This window comes from Benincasa hispida, chromosome 11, assembly GCF_027475165.1.
Source record: "Benincasa hispida cultivar pf3 chromosome 11, pf3_genome.v1.1, whole genome shotgun sequence".
NCBI classification, from domain to species: domain Eukaryota; kingdom Viridiplantae; phylum Streptophyta; class Magnoliopsida; order Cucurbitales; family Cucurbitaceae; genus Benincasa; species Benincasa hispida.
In genome coordinates this window covers 3,628,746-3,648,949 of record NC_143488.1, presented here as the reverse complement: position 1 = coordinate 3,648,949, position 20,204 = coordinate 3,628,746, and the positions used below count along the sequence as shown (strand labels likewise).

General features: G+C 41.1%; 1 protein-coding gene across 10 annotated transcripts in view; it reads left to right on the top strand.

Moving 5' to 3' along the window:
* Positions 1 to 865: 865 nt before the first annotated feature.
* Positions 866 to 20,204, top strand: part of LOC120092102 (uncharacterized) — a 44,813-nt gene continuing 25,474 nt past the window's right edge. For 5 of the 10 annotated variants that reach the window (XR_016524566.1, XM_090307191.1, XM_090307190.1 and 2 more), the window contains exons 1-3: positions 866 to 1,538; positions 1,645 to 1,725; positions 1,839 to 1,963. Coding sequence is in view for 5 of the 10 variants with exons in the window: in XM_090307191.1 (XP_090163317.1) it covers positions 1,039 to 1,538; positions 1,645 to 1,725; positions 1,839 to 1,932 (675 nt within the window). In the remaining 5 variants the exon portion in view is untranslated. Of the gene's footprint in view, positions 1,539 to 1,644; positions 1,726 to 1,838; positions 1,964 to 2,920; positions 6,007 to 11,979; positions 12,200 to 12,323; positions 12,447 to 20,204 lie in introns of those variants that run through there. The other 5 variants (XR_016524565.1, XR_016524563.1, XR_016524567.1 and 2 more) reach the window with 3 other exon arrangements.

Genomic DNA, 20,204 nt, shown 5'->3' with positions numbered 1-20,204 from the left:
TGTTGAGAGAGAAAATGGTAAAAAGTTGAAGTGTTTTAGGACTGATAATGGAGGTGAGTATTGCGGAAATTTTGATGAGTATTGCAGAAATCATGGTATTCGACATCAAAAGACACCTTCTGAGACTCCTCAATCAAATGGGATAGTTGAGAGAATGAACAGAACACTAGTTGAAAGAATGAAATGCTTACTTTCTGAGTGAATACAATTGTACATGTTTTGAATCCCACACCATGTGTTTCTTTGGGATTAGAAGCTCCGAACAGAATATGGTCAAATAAAAATATATCTTATGATCACCTACGTGTCTTTGATTGTAAAGCTCTTTTTCATGTTCCTACAGATAAGAGATTGAAGCTTGATGCAAAGACTAGACCGTGTGTATTTCTTGGCTATGGCCAAGATGAGTTTGGTTATAGATTGTATGATCCAGTGCAGAAGAAGCTCATAAGAAGTCGAGATGTTGTGTTTGTAGAAGAACAAACAATACTAGACATTGAGAAGACAGATAAAACAGAATCTGAGCACAATGATGATTTGATTAATTTGAGTTCAGTTTCTTTGACACAGTCTTCTACACAGATAGAAAATGAGGTTCAGGATGATCAGTTTGTTGATGTAACATCTCGAGTTTTTCATTTTTTCAAATTCTGTATTTTTTCGTAAAATTCGACGACAATTTTGTTAATTTCGAAGTTCAGTTTTGTTTAAAGGGGAGATTTGGATTTATGTCACATTAATTTAATTTTAAGTTAATGTCGAGAATTTAAATTTATATTGGGGAAATTAATTTGATTTTGATTTTAGAATTTGAAGAGAAAAGAGGAAGAGTTTTAAGTATATATATTTAGATATATTTGTGTAATGGGGGAAACGTTAAAATAAAAGTGAAATAGAATATAATGGAATAAAATAAAATAAAATTTTATTATATTTTATTTCTTTTATTAGAATGACCTTTTTCTTTTAAAAAAGAAAAAAAAAAACTTTTTTCTCTTCCTTCTTCTTCTTCCTCCCCCCAACCTGAAGACCCTCTTTATGTGCCTAGCAATCGCCGACCATCTCCTCTTCAGCCGGCATCGTCATCCGATCAAGCCGCCACCAGCTCATCGGTCGTTCGTTCGTGGGCCATCGTTCGCACAGGTCAGCTCGATCTCGTCAGCAAGTAGAGATCGTCCAAATCTCCTCCGTCGCGCCCCGATCTCGCCCAGCCGGTCAGATTTGTGTCCGAAACCATCGTCTGCCCAGCCACTCCTCCGCGCGCCACACGTCGTCGAGGATTTCGCCCAGCAACTCTCGCGGGTTCTTATACGTATCATTCGTGGGTTTCTTCCTCTCCGCCCCTTGCCAAAGTCGCCACGTTCGCCAGATCTAAAGCCATCTCCGTCGAAGCGTCGTCGCCTCAGTCATTCACACTCTGCTGATGGCAGACCCTGTCTGTTGCCGTCCAAGATCTCGGCCAGCGTCTTAGCTCCGCCACTGCCGTTGTCTTGCTCTCATCGGATTCTCAAGATTTGTGTAAGATTGGGTTCTTTTAGGTGAGTTTCCATGGTTTTTCTTGAAGATCTTTGTTACCCATTAAGTTTTGGCTTCAAGTTGTTAATATTCATCACATGTTGGTGTCATCCGTCATTTGTCCAACAGATTCAGGTTCAGTATTAGGTGGCTTTGCGTTGTGTTGATTTGGATGATTTCAAGTGATTTGGATTTCAAACCACATCTTGGGTAACAATATTTTGGTTTAACTTTGGGAAGTTTGGAAGTTTCAAAACCATTTTGTTTTGGTTGATGTTGCTGTAAAATTTGGACTTGGAACCTTAATAATGGCTTATGTTTAGGTTGGCTTTGTTTGCAAAGTTTGGGAGCGAATTCAGCTTAAACTTCAGCTTTGGAACTTTGATCCAAGATTATTCCATTCTAAGGAGAAGATAAACTTGTTAGTTATCTTGGGCTTAAGTCTGAGGTAAGTAATCTTACTACTGGAACTGCCAACGGGCCAGGCATTAGATGTATGCTAGCATGGTAAATGAATGTTATAGCAGAATGATAGCATGATAGACTGATAGTATAATATGACCAAAGTATGTTCTGGTACGAGATCTGAATTATTTATTTGTGCACATAGACACTTGAATGCTAGTATGAGATGGTATGTGATTCCATATGGTTGTATTTGATCTGATGATGTTGAGGTATACATGTATGTTGTAGAACCATGATGTTGAGGTATATGTATATGTTGTAGAGCCATGATGTTGAGGTTTATATGTATGTCATAGATTTGTACAGTGATGATTATGATGTTGAGACTGTGCAAATGTCCTTACTGATTAGTTAGATGCCCATTAGAGTTTGTGTTTCCTTTGGGATTTACCAGTTTGTGTTTCCTTCGGGATTCACCAGTTTGTGTTTCCTTCGGGATTCACCAGTTTGTGTTTCCTTCGGGATTCACCAGTTTGTGTTTCCTTCAAGATTCACCAGTTTGTGTTTCCTTCAGGATTCACCAGTTTGTGTTTCCTTCAGGATTCACCAGTTTGTGTTTCCTTCGGGATTCACCAGTTTGTGATTCGTTCGGGATTCACCAGTTTGTGTTTCCTTCAGGATTCACCAGTTTGTGTTTCCTTCGGGATTCACCAGTTTGTGTTTCCTTCAGGATTCACCAGTTTGTGTTTCCTTCGGGATTCACCAATTTGTGTCTCCTTCGGAATTTACCAGAGGTAGTGAGCATACTTAACTACAGTAGGATAGAACTCAGTATCCTTCTTGTTTCATGTGTATATGTGTCCCATGAAGACTAGAGCAGTTTATATGTTTTACCAAAGGTGGGTATCTAGAGAACATAGATGCCTAGCCTGACCCTAGTAGTGGGGTTACTTATTGAGTATTTTACACTCATTCTTTCTCATGTTGTTGTTTCAAGTAAGGGTAGAGATGCGTCGGCAATGGACAAGTGGAATTCGTGACCGAGCCACTGGGACTAGTTTTTACGCTTCCGCTCATGAGATTTAGAGTTCTTTTCATGTTTCTATTAACTTTTAGTTTTGATGTTTAAAACTTACTTTTAAGAATCGTTTTTCAGACTTATTTATTATCCTTTATGATTTACGAGTACCTTACTATTGTTTTAGTATTTGAATTTAATGAAAGTCTTTTAAACTTACCTTATTTAATTAGCATTTAGTTCGTCATAACCGAGCGTCATTTTGAGTTCCATGCATGCATGTATTTAGTAACGGCCTAACTTTAAGTCCTAGGGGGTCGGGTCGTTACAGTTGATACAGATGGGGGTTCTAAGCATGTTGAGGCAAATGATAGTATTCAGGAACAGTTGTCAGAAACAAAAGTTCCTACAAATGTTTCACTCATGAGATCTGTCAGAGATCGATGTCCGTCAACAAAATATTCAGCTAATGAATATTTATTATTAACTAATGGGGGAAAGCCTAAGGATTATGAAGAGGCCATAGAAGACGAGCACAAAAGAGGGTGGATTGATGCCATGAAAGATGAGATGAAGTCTTTACATGAAAACCACACTTTTGATCTTGTGAAACTGCCTAAAGAAAAAACTGCACTGAAAAATAAGTAGGTTTATAAAGTAAAACATGAAGAACATACCTCAAATTCACGTTACAAAGAGAGATTGGTTGTTAAAGGGTTCAATCAGAAGAAAGGTGTCGACTTTGATGAAATTATTGCTCAGTTGTTATGATGTTGAAAGGATCTCTTACTAAAGAGTTCCATGAGCATGTTCGGGTCGCCCCGAACTCACAGTGGCCGAAATACAACAATATACATTCAAACACATAGTTATTCAAAAACGAACAATCATTTAGGGAATGGTATACGATCGTTTAGCAAACTCGGCACACACTACAATCGTTTAGGGAAGCTATGCGATCATGTAGGAACTAGTGTGCGATCGTTTAGGCGCGAGGTGGATGATCGTTTAGGCAGAGAGTGACTATCGTATAGGATCTCGAAATGCTTAAGCAATCTCTTACTTTTCACTAGCGCTATAACGATCCTAGTTTCCTACTACATTCCAGGACGCTACTTCATGCATGCATAGACTTAAGCGTACAATTTCTTTTAAATCATCAAATAAAAGAGCCAAAATTTTATTTAATAATGCTCAAGTGAGCAAAGATATGAAAACACAATTAAATAATAATAAATAAACTAAAGCAAAATAAAATAAAATAATTTACTATTCGGGGTACCTCTAAACCCTATTAAAACAAACGAAGGAAATTAAATAGTCAAATAAAAAAATTGATGTATTTTGCATGAAAGTGTAAGACTAACTCCTAAACAAGATGTCAAAACATGATACTATATGCGGAAGCAGTGAATCGTCCTAATGGCCAGGTCACAGATCTCTCTTGTCATGCACTAGTCTGCCATTACCCTTACCTGAAAAATAGGGAAAGAAAAGGGTGAGTATAAAAATATACTCAGTAAGTAGCCTACTACTGGGCCCACTCAGTGATCTGTTAGTCTATCCATTGGACCAAAATACACAAGGCATCATAAACATAGGCATAGGCATAGGCATAAGGGGCGGACCCGAAGGCACGCTTTCATAAGTAGTGACACGAAGGTCACAAGCATAAAACACAAGTGGTGATCCCAAAAAGGACACCGTACATAAGCATAGGGTGTGGGCTCGAAGGCTCACCCATGCGATGTGCATCGCCTAATGGAAACATTAACAGCCACAAAAATCTCATATGAACATAAGCATACAACAGTCAACATAAGCATGCAACCAAAGCCATGACACAGTATCAAATTTTAACCCCGTTACCCACATTTCAACTGTTTCACAATCTACTCATACATCAACATTAGCCCACTACCCCCAGTCTACTCATGCACCTTATCATAGTATCCCCTTAACCCTTACGTCCAACTTCATCACAGTATGAATACTTCAAATCAGCACATCAAATTCAGCACAAAAACCCATAACATATTCCATGACTTCAAATTCAGCACAAAAACCCATAACAGATTTCATCACAGTTTCACATATGACATAAAAATTTCTCAGAATGCTTATCAACATCCTAGGGAAACCAGCAGTAAACCACTTACCTCAGGATAACGCACTGTCCCAAAACGAGACCTTACTTCGCTCGAGAACTTCTTTCATCAACACACGTTCCTAAAACCAATTGCAAAATCCATAGGTGAATGTTAGCTTAGGCCCAAGAATCCCCAAATGACAATGGGCTGCCAATAAAAAAGAAAAATCGAACTCGCCCCAACAGACCACTCGACCGAACTGCCACAAACAAATTGCTACCAGCACCGATGACAACAGGCAGACAGAGAACGACGCTTGGAAGGGAAAAAACCCGGCACGACTGGAAGACCCACGATCGATCGACGGCTTGGTTGACCACGACGAGGAGGCACAGCTGCCGTCGTCGGAGGTCGAGCTTCGCAGTGGGGTGAACCCAGGCTTCGGCTAGGTGGCGCGGTCGACGACGGAGAAGAAGGAAAGCTAGAATCGACGAAGAGGCTGATGCGCTCGACTGGAGTGAAGGGGGGGGAGAGTTTCACGAACTAGAGAAGGAATAAGAAGAAGAAAGAAAAAAAATTCTTTTTCCTGTTTTTTTCTTTTGCACGCATCCCAAGGCCCCCTTTAAAACCCTAATTCCTTCATCTCAAGATAACCAACGATTTTCTTTTTTTTTTTCCTTTTTTTTAAAAAAAACTTTGGGGCGTTACAAGCGCGATCTCTTGATTTCTTTTCTAGACGACCAAAATGAAAACTATTTTCATTTTAATTCATCGGTTATAATAACCGACGCTGCCCCACTAACTCACGTCCAAACGTGATTTTTGGGTTAATTATCATATAATTAACCAACAAAAATATTAATAAATATAATCATATTATAATGTTAACCTATAGTTTGATATCACATATCTACTATAGTATTTTATCCTCTACTTGATATAAATCATATTTATATCTAATTTTCTCCAAAATAATATATCTCATACATTTAGCCAATTATATCATATATATAATTAACCAGTCCAATTATATCATATATAATTGAACTTCCTCCTATATCCATGTCCCCAACACGAATGATCAGGACCAGACCATCTGTGACAAGACACAACACTTGTGACCATTCCACAAAGCAGGTCGCATTCGTAGCATTATCAGGATAAGGTTTCCCTACTATATCCATATACTACAGACCATTTTGGTTATCACTCAAGACATGATCCACTTGTATGTCACCGATTCACATACAGATAACCCGGGATTTTATATTTATTGGTTTTTGGTAAAGCAAATAAAACAAGTAACTGAGCAAAATACAAGATGTGAAGTAAATATCATATATTATACAATATAAGCGTTCGTACAAACTGTTTACAAACTATAGGACACGAGACTTTAGGTCATCAACCCCAACAATCTTCCACTTGTCCTAAAGCAAAGTGGGGTGTACAAAAACTAGTACAAAATAATAAACTAAGGCATAAAAGCCAGTATAAGAAAATCTCCCACTTGCCCTAGTCCAGATGTGGGCAATCCTATAGACCCATGCTCTGTAGGTGACCCTCAAACACTATAGTCGTGAGAGCTTTCGTAAACGGGTCAGCAACATTAAAATGGTCTGGGTTAGACTGATCCATCTCATCTCCTCAACCTCTTGAGGTGTCTTAGGAAACATGTCCTTAGACTAAGTGACTCCATGCCTGAACGGCAGTAAGCCCCTCTTCGAGTCTTGCATCAAGTACTTGAGCAACATCTTGTCAATGTACGATGCTTGAGATAGTACTAGCACTTTGTTCTTACGATCCCGAAAGATCTGTATACAAAAAACAAACTGAGCCTCTCCTAATTCTTTCATTTGGAATTGGGTTGCTGGCCAGTTTTTAACTGCAGTCAGTAGACCTACATCATTCCCAATGAGTAGGATATCGTCTACATACAACACTAAGAAGACTACTAAAGCGTAGATGATCTTCTTGTAGACACAAGGTTCATAAACGTTTTGGTCAAAGCCATACAACTTGATCGCAGTATCAAATCGTATGTTCCAAGATTGAGACGTCTGTTTCAGTCCATAAATGGACTGATTCAGTTTGCAAACCTTTTGCTCTTAACCTTGGACTATGAATCCCTTGGGTTGCACCATGTAAATGGTCTCTTCAAGATTGCCATTCAGAAAAGCCATCTTGACGTCCATTTGCCAGATCTCATAATTATAATAAGTTGCAATGAACAGAAGAATGTGGATCGACTTTAACATGGAAACAGGCGAGAAAGTCTCCTCATAGTCGACTCCTTCTACCTGGGTATAACCCTTTGCCACAAGTCGAGCCTTGAAGGTTTGTACCTTCCCATCAGTACCCTTTTACGCTTGTAGATCCATTTACAACCTATAGGTCTTACCCCATCAGGCTGATCTATAAGATCCCATACTGAGTTGAAGTACATCGACTCCATCTCGAGATGCATGGCCTTGACCCATTCATCCCGGTCAACATCCTCCATTGCCTTCTTATAAGACAACGGATCCTCAACATCGCCATCTTCTACCATAGCAAGGATTTTCGTGAAACCCAGATAGCGAACGAGTGGGTTCGCAACCCTCCCACTACGTCGAGATTCCCTCAACTCTTGAGGTAGAACCGACCTACTAGATGAACTCCTCAACAACTCTTGCTGATGTAGCAGGCTCTTCAACAACTCTTGTTGAAGTTTGAGTAGTTTCATTGGAAAGTTCACGCAACACTACTTTGCTTCATGGACTGTGCTCCCTTATATGATCCTCCTCCAGGAAATTAACATTTGTTGACTCAAACACCGTATTTTTCATTGGATCATAAAAATAACCCCCTCGTGTACCTTTAGGGTAGCCTACAAAGAGGTATAACCTCGACCGTGGTTCCAACTTCTTGGGATTAGCCTCAAGCACGTGTGCAGGGCAACCCCAAATGTAGAAGTGACGTAAACTAGTTTTACGCCCGTTCCACAACTCTAGAGGAGTTCTTGCAACACTCTTGGAGGGAACACAGTTGAGTATGTATATCGAAGTCTCCACTGCGAAACCCCAAAACGAGTTCAGTAAGGAAGCGTAACTCATCGAGCGAACCATGTCTAACAAGGTCCTATTTCTCCTCTCTGCTACACCATTCTACTGAGGTGTACTCGACGCTGAAAGTTGGGAAACGATTCCATGTTCTATCAAATAGTCTTGGAATGCTGATTTCAAAAACTCTCTACCTCGATCCGATCAAAGTGTTTTAATTCGTCTATCTAATGCATTTTCAACTTCAGCCTTGAACTCTTTGAACTTTTCAAAGGATTCAGACTTCCGTTGCATAAGATACTTTTCCAGTAAAATTGATAAAATACTCATAAACACCTCGGGCTCGCACATTCACAGGACCACAAAGGTCAGAATGTACTAACTCAAGAGGCTCCTTGTCTCTATGACCTTTTCCAGTAAAAGGTCGTTTAGTCATCTTACCCTCAAGGCAAGATTCGCACACTGGTAAAGAATTTTCTTCTAACTCAATTAGATGTCAATTTTTCGCCAATCTCTCCATCCTATTGAGATTGATGTGCCCTAAATACAGATGCCAAAGTTGGACATTTTCTTTTGAAGAAATTCGTCGACGTTTTGATTGAGTTACGGAAGTTTTGAACATTTCAGTATTATGGAGGGAACTAATGGCTAACGACCTTAGCACATATAAATTTGATTCTAGATTTGTTGTGCAAATAAAAACACCATCTTTATGAATAAACGCTTTATCCACATTAAAAGAGATAATATATTTACATTGCAATAAACACTTTACAGAAATAAGGTTCCTCTTTAGTTCGGGAACAATATATACATCATTTAAAATTTAAAAAAAAAAACCTATCCTGTAAAGCTAACTGGAGTCCTCCCACTACCACAGCTAAGACGACGTGCCCGGTACCTACTCGCATCATCATCTCACCAGCCTCCAGCTGTAGCCAAGATCTAATCCCCTAAAAAGAAGAACAAACATGGTTAATGGCACCCAAATCAATTATCCAGGCAGAATCATCATTCTCCACTAAACAAGTTTCAAGTACAAATAAATCACATTTACCTTTATCAGCCATGGCCTTAGCCTTGGCTGCTTTCTTCTCTTTCAGATATCAAGGACAGTTCTTCTTCCAGTGTCCATTTTGGTTGCAGTGGAAATACTTTCCTTTAGCAACCGATGGATGCCTCCTTGGGGCGATAGGCGGTGGGTTAACAGGTATCTTTCCTTTACCCTTATCACCCTTCTTCTTCTTCTTCCCCTTTGCAAAGCTAGAAGTAAAAGGTGCAGACTTCGTTCCTAGGTTCAAACCTCTATGGAACGTCCTGGAGGATGAAGCAACATTTGCATCATTCTTCTTCCTCTCCTTACTTTTTAGTAAAGATTGGTAGGTTTGCAACTTGTTGAGGAGAGTTGTAAGGTTATATTTCATTTTGTTAAGAATCACATTGCTAACAAAGTACAGGAAGCTCTCCGGAAAATAATGCAAGATTATGCTAACCTGGCTGCCCTTATCGATGGTAGACCCATTCAACCTCGCCACATTAAAGTGGACCATCATGTTTAGCACATGTTCACAAACAGAGGTTTCTTCTTCCATTTTGGAGTTGAATATGTATTTAAGAGCCTCATGCATAAGTTGTTCAGACGGTTGTCCAAACATCCCCCGTAGGGACTCCATGATCTCATGTGCTGAGACCATAGGCACATGTTTCTTGGCCAAGACTTTAGAAAGACTTGCCAAGATGTAGGTGTAATGCAATGAAATTAAGATATACTGTGATTGATGTTCTATGCTCGGAATGATACGATACAACCACTAGATATGCGTTAATGATGGGTGTTCATGTAATATGCCATGCGTTGTCACAAGTTTCCTTACGATAGAACCAAGTGTAATTCCATCGCAAGATTCTCGGTGTGATCCGAGGTCGAACACGGGGACTGGTTTAGGTTATTGTGGTATGTTCATGATATATGCGACCAGGTTTTCAATCTTTAAAAATGTGTTTGTACAGGTATATAAATTGCGATAAAATAAAGTAAAGCAGTAAAGATGCGATAATAAAATGAAATACAATAAACCTAAGCTAGATGATACAAGATACAAGCTTCATGCACAAGATGCTGGGGTCAAGGCTGGTTGTGAAAGGTGGGCAAAGACGTGGAATACGGTGGCAAGTCTTATGGACAGGATAGAAAGAGAAAGACAAATAATATAAACAACGCAAGCTCTCAATTGCGTTGAAGCTACAAATGTTGTTCCGCTCTTCTCTTGGCATACACCTTTTAGTGATCGGCGAACTCCCACATTTCTGTGGTGAAACAGAGACTAACATAATGAACGCAAGGTTGCTTCCATGTTTGGAAGTACTACTCGCTTTAGTTGACGCATTCTTCTGAACTTCTCTCGATAAATCAAAATGGCATCTTCACTTCTGCTCTCATAGGTGAAGATGCCGTCTAGCATGCCTTAGCTAAACGCATTTTATATCTTTAACACAGATTAAGTACTTAGTTAATTCATATTGCTTATCAGGGAATTAAGAAGACATCATGAAGAAAGTGTGAGATGGATGAACGAAAATAGACAGAAGATGGTAAATGAAAGCTATCGAAACATTTAATACGTCTATTAAGCGTTTGATACATGGTGTGTGAATGAAAAGATAAAGGAAACATGAAATACAATGACGAAAGAGATAGAACAGATACAAACAAGTGCCAATGTCTTGGCATTGATTCGATGGAGATCTGCTTGTCGGATAGGATGGATTTGATGGTAGGAAGAGCTTCCCTATCAGGCTTGCTCTACCGATAGCAGGGATCTTTGCACAGAGCTTTCAATCGAATGTTTGGCAGGTTAGATCTGAGATTCACCTCTCGGCCTTATCTCATCTTCTTCCCAGATTTCTTCACTCAAGCATTCAGCTCAGCTTTTTCTCTCAACAGTTTTGCAGCATTTACCCCGTATCCTGTAGCATACTTTTTCTCTGAAATCAATGGGGTATTTATAGGTGCAAGTCTTTGACTCCGGCCTTGTGGTCCCCACTTGATTGTCATGGTAATTTCAAAGATGGAGGGATATTATTCCTTCTATTATGCAATCAGACCGTCAATTCTGCATAACCGTTAGTTGTACACATGTCTCAATCCTCCACTTTTGTGTTGCTCAGCTGCATCTTTTGATCATGGACTCGCATGCGATGTTGTTTTTATTACCGCATGTGGTTGAAACACGACTCTGGATCGACTATCACATTACGCCGCCATTGCGGTAATCCTCTCTTCATTGTTGATTAACGGGCACAATGTGACAGAGATGCATTGATCAGTTTCTCATTAGCCTTGAGCGTAAGCGGTGACTTGGTCTCCTGCAAAACAGAGTAAAATCCGGCTTGTCTTCCATCTTTATGATGTTAGTGGGTATAATTGCAAACATTTATAATTATTGTAATACTAGGCTAATTTTCATATAATCGGCGCATATTTACTAACTGTTGGCCGCAATATCTAGATAAGGTGGCATAAATAACTTGTATTTCTAAGGGTTATCACATCCCCAAATTTAGATATATGCTTGTCCCCAAGCATATCTTCTACTAAGGCAATCATGCTCAATTCCTATCCTCTTTTTTTGTGACGATCGGTTGCTCCGAATGTTACACTTAGGCACATTACTTGACATCGCAATTTCTTTCTATCCTTGCTAATTCTTAGCAAGCCCTACTTTATTCTTCTATATGACAAAATTCTGCTCAAAGATGCTTTTCTAGTTTTCAAAATAGAATGTTTATCTCTTCTTTGTCAAAACAACTTGATGTGTCTATATGCGGTGAGCAAAACTTTGCGTCATTTATTCACTTAGAGACTATTGATCATGGTTACACTCTTCGTTTTGGCTTGTCCCCACAGGTGTCATGCAGACATCCAACTACGGTTGTGTGCCAATTTCAATTTTAACTCATGATAATCAGAGGAGTTGTCTCTTGCATTCTTTTATTTTTATTTTCTTTCTTTCTTTTTTCATATTGCGTTGTTCTTGGAAACCCACCTTCGTTTTGGCTTGCTCCTACGGGTGTCATACGAACATCCAACTATGAATAGGCTCCTTTCACAACTAAACTCTTATCAGGTTGGGACAGTTTTAATGTTTTCCCTTGCGCTGACATTGGAGTTTTGCATAATTTTTTTTTTTTTTTTTATGAAAATGGACACATTTTCTTAACTACAGCATAATCTTGATCTCATCTGCTCAGATCTTCCCTACCCCCAAATTTAAAGATGAGCAAGGTCCTCATTGCGTCATTTGGAGAGACTAGACAAACACTTAGAAGAAAATTTCAAAAAGAAGGTGTGAGCAGAACTTTGCAAGATAAAAGGTAAAGTACTGCTAAACTAAGAATTAACTAAATGTAAGTCATAATTTATTAAGTATGGGAAATGCTTCTAAGTATAAACATGTAATACATCATAGCAACGCAATGAAGATCGTAAAAATAAGAGATTTGGTATGTCACAAAAATTGACAAAGGAAGATAAAGAAAGAGGCACAGGCAAAAAGTAAAGCGAATATATACTCTGATTGTATTGATTACTAACAAGGTATACAAATAAATTACAAATGAACGCATTACAACATTTTCTACTGCCTGTACAAGAGTCAAAGAATTTGATTACTTTACAAATAATAAATGAATTAAATAAAAATAAAGAATGGCCGCATAAAAAATCGTATTGGAAGAAAGTGTAAATACTAAGGTTGAGGAGCAGAGGGATCTGGCAGATTTTTAGGTGGTGCAGGAGGCGCTTCTTCAAAATTTAAGTGCTGTCGGAGATGTAGGGGCACCATTAGACCATGAAGATATGCGGTAAGAAAGTTGAAGTACGCTTGATTATGCTCCGCAATCATTCTCTAGTGCATATGAACTTTATAAATGTTGCGCTGCATGTTGATCAACGCCTCTCTTAATGTGCCGGCACTGCGTTGAATATCATCAATGTGCTCCATTACTACCTTAAATCGTTGATTGAAGAAGTGTTACTATTGAGAGAAGAGTTGTTGTTGTTTGGAGAAGTGGGATCTCATTTTTGCTAACTCAGCAGCCATGGAGGTGATGGAGGGTTGTGCCCGCGATGTCTCGCCAGCATTGTTTTGGGGTTGGGCAGAGGGGCCTTCACCCAAACCGTGTGGGTCATTAACTTGCGGCGGTGGATTCGTGAGTTGCGGTGATGATGCTAATGGTGAAGGTGGGGCTGCTGGGTAAATAGGAGAGTTGGGGACAAGAAGAAGGTTTGTAAAATGCTCGTGTAAGGGGGAAGAGGGTTGCGCTGGTGGGCTTGGAGGGCTTAGAGGTCGAATGACTAAGGGAAGAGGGTTCATAGGTTCAAGATTTTACGTTGGTGACTCCTGGACCTTCTATTTTCCCTTATCCTCTCTTCGTCTTCTTTTTGGTCTAGGTTCTAACGGCGCATTCAAATCGATCGCAGGCCTCTTTGCTGGTAGCTTGGGGCAGTATGGAGAATCTTTGAGGAGCATCCTCAAGATTTTTATGTTGATGAGGTCGTGGAATTCTAGCATGGGCTCCTCATCGATGCCTACACCCATAGACAGGCATAAACTTGAAACGATCCATGGGAAGAAGTACTGCCCTGAACATGCCCTACTAATGCTCTGATCTGCCCCGCAATCAACTGCCCTACGTCAATAAGAATGCCGCGGGCTATGCAGTATACGGCCATGACTCGATCCCTTGATACAGTTCTGTCATGCATTATTGGGATCAGCCGCTTCTTGGCCAAATAAACCCAGAGCCTTCCCTCTGGCAGCAAGGACTTGGACTTTAAGGTACGGATGCCTTTGAGTGAGACCGACCACTTCGTGCCCGATTGTGTTAGTAACTTCAACGCGTCCTCTATCTGCTTTTCTGTGGGATCATCAATAATCTTGTTCCCTAGTACATTAGGGTTGTCCTTCATTTGATAAATTTCATTGATGTCCCTTGCGTTAAAGGATACTGTCTCTCCCTTAAAGGTCACCGCATCCCTATTTTCATGTAAGCGCCCGTGGTAAAAGCTTCGCACTACCTGAGGCACAATGATGAATGGGCACTGGCAGAATGTGTCCCACCCATGCTCCACAATTACGCTCGTGGTGAGGTCAGGTAGTGGGGTCGGCGCAGGGTAGAAGCCCATCTCGATCAACATATCATTGTTCTCCTTTTTCTTTTATGATCATTTCTTGGCCACCGCAGTTTGCTGCTTTCTGCTATAGCCTTGCCTTTTGCCAATGCAAGGTGGACTTCTTGTCCTCTCTTTTCCCACTCTCTACGTTGGTCTTCTTTCTCGCGCTCAGTGAGCTCTTTGCCCTTGCTCTTATATAAGTGCTTCTTATTGGCTTCGCGCTTCTTCCTCTTCTCCTCCAACAACAATCTGTCCCCTACTTCCTTCTTCCTTCTCTCTTCTTCCTCTTCTTCTTTTTCTTCTCTTGCAAACTCTTCTTTGAATTGCTCAGAGGCCAGCAACAGGCACTGTCCCTCCTCGCGCTTCTAGATCCCTTCAAGTCTGGAAAGCTCATTGTTGCGTCGCATCCCTTCAAACTCCAATCTTCTTCTTCTATTCCCCTCTGCGATGATGAGCTTACCCCTCTCCATCTTTTCTTCCTTCTCTTCATTTTCTTTTCTTTCTCTCTCTTTCTCTTCCAATGCCAAAATTAATCTTTGGGGGTCAATTGTGGACTTTTGCGGTGCATTCTCCCTGCGACGCCGCATTAGGGGGGTTCTCTCTACTTCTTCTCCTTCATCCGTCCTAACCAATTGCGTTGCTTCAGGTTGCCCCGGTTCCATCAACTGCGCCGTTTCCCCTATCCTCCCTTACGGAGGTTGATTCTTCATCCTTCTCAGGGCTCACAACCCTCTACCTTGTTTCTTCTTCTTCTTTCGGGCGCCTCTTCTCACGTCGGCGCAATCTTCTCTCCTTTTTCTTCTTCTTCTTCCTCTTCTTCTTGGCCTCTTCATCTTCATCATCATTCTTTTGCTCTTTGTTTTTTCTTGCCTTGCGATGATGTGAAGACTCCACCTCTCCAGACTTCTTTCCCTTCTTCTTATTCTTCTTCTTATCTTTCTTCTCGGCCTCTTCTGGCTGCTTCTCTCTCTTCTTATCTTCCTTCTCGGCCTCTTCTGGCCGCGCATCCCCTGCAACCTCCCCCATCGCAATGTCAAGGGTCACTAATGCAACCTCTGCTTCCTTAGCCTCCTCGACTGTGATCTTTTCTTCTTCTCTTTCCTTGATCGCAATTTTCTCTTCTTTTCTTCTTGGAGGATCATCATAAATTTCTACGATGATAGTTGCCTCCTGAGTCTCTGGGACCAGAACATCATTCCCCTTTTCTTCTTCTTCAACCACCACTTCTTCCACCACCACTACTCCATCCTTCACTGGTTCATCTGCCACTACCGCCACTTCCTCCTCCGTAGGCAGTGGTTGGTTTACAACCCCTACCTCGGGCAGTCCACCTTCTTGCTCCAAGGAACTTAGGATGTTGCCAAACACCTCTGTATCATCTCGTCTCTTCCTCTCGCTTTCAGTGGAGACAACAGATGTTAGCGTAGGCATGCTCTTGGTGCTTCCTCCTATCTTGAACATGGAGGCCTAATAGCCAAAGGATTTCTCCGGGATCTTCTGGCGATTCTGGGGATGGTATGGGCTTGGGTGGCAAACCTGCGACTGACAACCAAGAATGCTGCCTCTTGCATAACTACTTGATCAGGGGTGGAAGGTGAAGTTGATTGGTTTGGGGTTTGGTTAGCCATGGATACGAGCTTGGAAGGTCTGATAAAAACTCGAGCTGCTAGATAGAAAGAAAGGTTTGGGATGCAAGATGCTTAGGGTTTATGGATTGCCAAAGTGAGGTAAAGGGTTTCAAATGAAGGAGGAGGTCGTATTTATAGGTTGGGTCGTGGTGGGGTCCAAAGCGATTTTTGCGGCGAATGGCCTCGAGTAGCTCAACAGGCGCGTCTTCCACCTCTCTCATTTATGAAATTTCAGAAAAAGTGTCCTTTCGTCTGCCAAGTCATAATTGCTTGGGGATACAAATCGATTGGACTTCTTCCCAAATTGCCAGACGAATTTTTCTTTAATATTTTATTTAAATGGATGCATGAAAAAGAATAATGCATTGTGCTCACCAACGCAACTGTATCTTTACAGAGGACGGGCAACAGCGCATATATCCCCGCAACACACCCCTTAACCAATGCATTTCTGGAGGATACCTCAACATAGTGCATTTGGCTAAGGACGGGCAAAGGACATATGCGAGCGCAACACACCCCTCAACTCAATACAATTGAGTTAGGTGAACACAAAGCATTCCTGATTGGTTTGATATGCGTCCATTGTCGTCTTGCTTTCTTGTTATTAATTGTTGTTTTATTTATTTATTATTTTATTTTTTTTTTACACTTTTCATCAGCGCAAGTGCTGTGGCTTACGGCAATAGATTTTCCTTTATTACTCAATCATTCACAATTTAAAGCACAATGCATTGATTACAAAAAAGTCAAAGAATTAAAGACAAGACAGAATTAAACGCAGAGAAATGAATGAGGAAATAAATTCATAAACTCAAAATTGAATTAAATGAAGAGTTGAAGACAGAATTCAGAATTTAAAGAGACAGAAATTCAATAAAGCATTAAACATAGTATTGAGATATGGACCGAAAATTGCGTTGTCCTGGGCGATCGCAATCCACATCTCTGCAGGTGGTCAGGCTTGCCTGCTTAATGTCTTAAGGACATTGCTCCTTCCCTGTAGATCCCGAGGCTTTAGAATTGTTGGACAATGTTCCCGATGTTCGACTTCTTAGCTTAGAGACCAGTTGGCTCACTTGGATTTCCAGATTCCTTATAGAAGACGCTTGTGCTTGCATCACTGCATCATTTTTATCCATATACTGCTTCAGCAGTGTCTCTAATGAGCCTCCCGAGGTGTTAGACGATGATGGTTGCTAGTTATGCGGTTTTGATTGCCCTTGGTTGTGGTGAAAAGGAAGATTTCCTCTACTGCCTTCTTGATGGTTCATTGGCCCCCCTAGGTTGGGATTGCCTCCCCAACCGAAGTTAGGATGGCTTCTCTAGCCCGAATTATAAGTGCTGCTGAAGGGGTTGTTCTGGATAGCACACACTTGCTGAAGGTTCAATGGACACACATCAGCCCCATGAGCCCCTCCACAATTGACGCAACTGATTGCGGCCACTTGATCCGGTGCAGAGGGTTGCGCTGATTGTGGAGCAATGGCCCCTTGGTTGATTGCCACTGACTGAAGGATCAAGGTCACCGTGGCCATCTGTGCGGCCAACGTGGTCATTGTCTCCGTAGGGACAATAGCTATTTCAGTTTTATTTTTATCGGTACCTCGGCCTCCATAACCATCGTCGATCCAATCATCCATATTCCGCAAGATGCGATCAAGGATGACTTTGGCCTCTGTGTATGTCTTATCCATAAAACCTTCTACCATGAAAGCATCAGCAACAGCCTGCGTTGCTCTGTTCAGGCCATTGTAAAATGTTTCCATCAATACACAATCGGGAATCCCGATATGCAGGCAGTTTTTCACCAGTCTCCTGAATCGTACCCAGGCGGTGCTCAGGGTCTCATTCTCCTTCTATTCAAAGTTCCACACATCCTTTCATCGCCTTGCGTGGACAGCGGGTGGGAAGAACTTCTTCATGAACCGCTCCACCAATTGCTCCCATGAAGTGATCTCATTTGGCTCCAGTGAGTAAGCCCACCTCTTAGCCTCGTCCCTCAAGGTGTAAGGGAAGAGATACAATCTTATGTTTTCTGGGGTCACGCTAGGTAATGAAAAATTGCCACACATCTCGAAAAAGCTAGTCAGATGGGCATGTGGGTCTTCACCTTGCAGATCCCTAAACTGCCCGGCATTTTGAATCATCTGCAACATGACGGACTTAATCTCAAAACACGCATTCTCCTCCACAGTCGGCCTCGAGATTCCAGGCAAAAAATCATACAAATTAGGTGCTGCATAATTACGCATCGAGATGTTGCGATCAACCGCCAAGAAGACAGGGTCCTGAGCTGGTCTAACAGGCCCTTGGTTCACAACTGGCACCGCATTATTGTTATTGTCTGCCATGCTGGCTACCTTCTTTCGTCTAATTCGGTTCTGACGTACCCTTGCGCGGAAAGTTCCCTCGATCTCAGGGTCAGTTACGAATTCCGGTTCAGCACCAGGACCCATAAACCGCCAGGCTGCTCTCCACGTTGAACAGCTAGTACAATGAGATTTTTCCTGCAAAATACCAAAAACACACTCAAACAATAAATCGTGAACCAAATCCCCGGCAACGGTGCCATAAACTTGTAACACAATGAAATTAAGATATACTGTGATTGATGTTCTATGCTCGAAATGATGCGATACTACCACTAGATATGCATTAATGATGGGTGTTCACGTAGTATGCCATGCGTTGTCACAAGTTTCCTTACGATAGAACCAAGTGTAATTCCATCGCAAGTTTCTCGGTGTGATCCGAGGTTGAACATGGGGACTGGTTTAAGTTATTGTGGTATGTTCATGATATATGCGACCAGGTTTTCAATCTTTAAAAATGTGTTTGTACAGGTATATAAATTGCGATAAAATAAAGTAAAGCGGTAAAGATGCGATAATAAAATGAAATACAATAAACCTAAGCTAGATGATACAAGATATAAGCTTCATGTACAAGATGCTGGGGTCAAGGCTGGCTGTGAAAGGTGTGCAAAGACGTGGAATGATGCCTCAGTGAGGCAGGAAAAACGTCACCTGTGGGGTGATCAATTGTCCCTTCGCTAGGATGAGACATTCTCAACCATTAGGCAGAACAAACTCTTAGAACTGAACCTAACAGCCATCATTTTTTGGTCCAAAATCGTTAACCTTTAACCATTCCGCGTAAGTGTAACCCCTCACTTTCGGTGCCACAGTCTCGCCCTAATGAGCCCACCATCGGGAAGAAACAAATTAGGACAAGAGACTAAGTTACCTTATCCTCTTACAGGAGATCAAATAAAGAAACGTGCAAAACTGCCATCCTTTAGGCAGACACTCCCAGGGTGCCTCGAGGCGATGCGTAGTAACTTTATTCAACCTAATGAGGGAGACCGAGGGATATGTTCTCGCACCTCCACTCCCACTTACTATGAACACTCTCTCCATCCACCTTGATATTAACCTACCCAAACACCATTAGTTAGGGGGACACGCCAAAGGTGCCGCGAGGCTGAGGGTAGACTCACGATGTGGACTATTTAGAATAAACATGAAAGGTTTAAGTGAAGCATCTTATGCCCCAAGTACCTCCTACTAAATGTTCTACCTAGGGTTCATTAACCTAGACAATTCGGCTACTGATTTTAGTCTAAGTCGTCTTTTTAAACTATGCTCATAAACAACGCTTGTCTATGAAATATGAACAAGTTCAAGTAGTCACATTTAAACACTTTAATTGACTGTCCTAAATTTGCATGCATGCATCAAATCTATCTAATTCACTTTTCCAGGTAAGTTCCCAGGTAGGGGTGTTACATTTTCGTCAACTTAGATACCACAACCTAGACAAAACCCGCCTTAGAAAAAAGGTCCCTTATAGATAGATTTGTTGCACTTTAACCTTTTATTAGCCAATTTAATCCTATTAAACTGATTAAAAGATTAAAGCCTTAGGGTTGCTAATCGTATTAGAACCGTGATCTTAGGACTATGTGATTGATAACTTGTAGAACTACAAGTTATTTATGCTATTTTATTTAGATATTGCGGCAAAAAGAGAGGAAAGTTGCGTCAATAGTATAAGAATTGGCTGAGAAATACAAAAATTATGAAAGTCGTAAACGCATCCACTAACACCATTGCGATGGCAAAATAGAATGTTTCAGTCTCTGTTTTGTAGGAAATAGGTCATCGCATGTATTAATGGCTTGAAGACAAAATGTACAACACATCTACATCGCATGCGCCAATCGATCAAGAACGAAGAAATGATAAACGCAATGACGGCGCATGCGACGATCGATCATGGGCTCTAGCGATCAACGCATTTCAACCGCATGCGGTAATAAAAAAC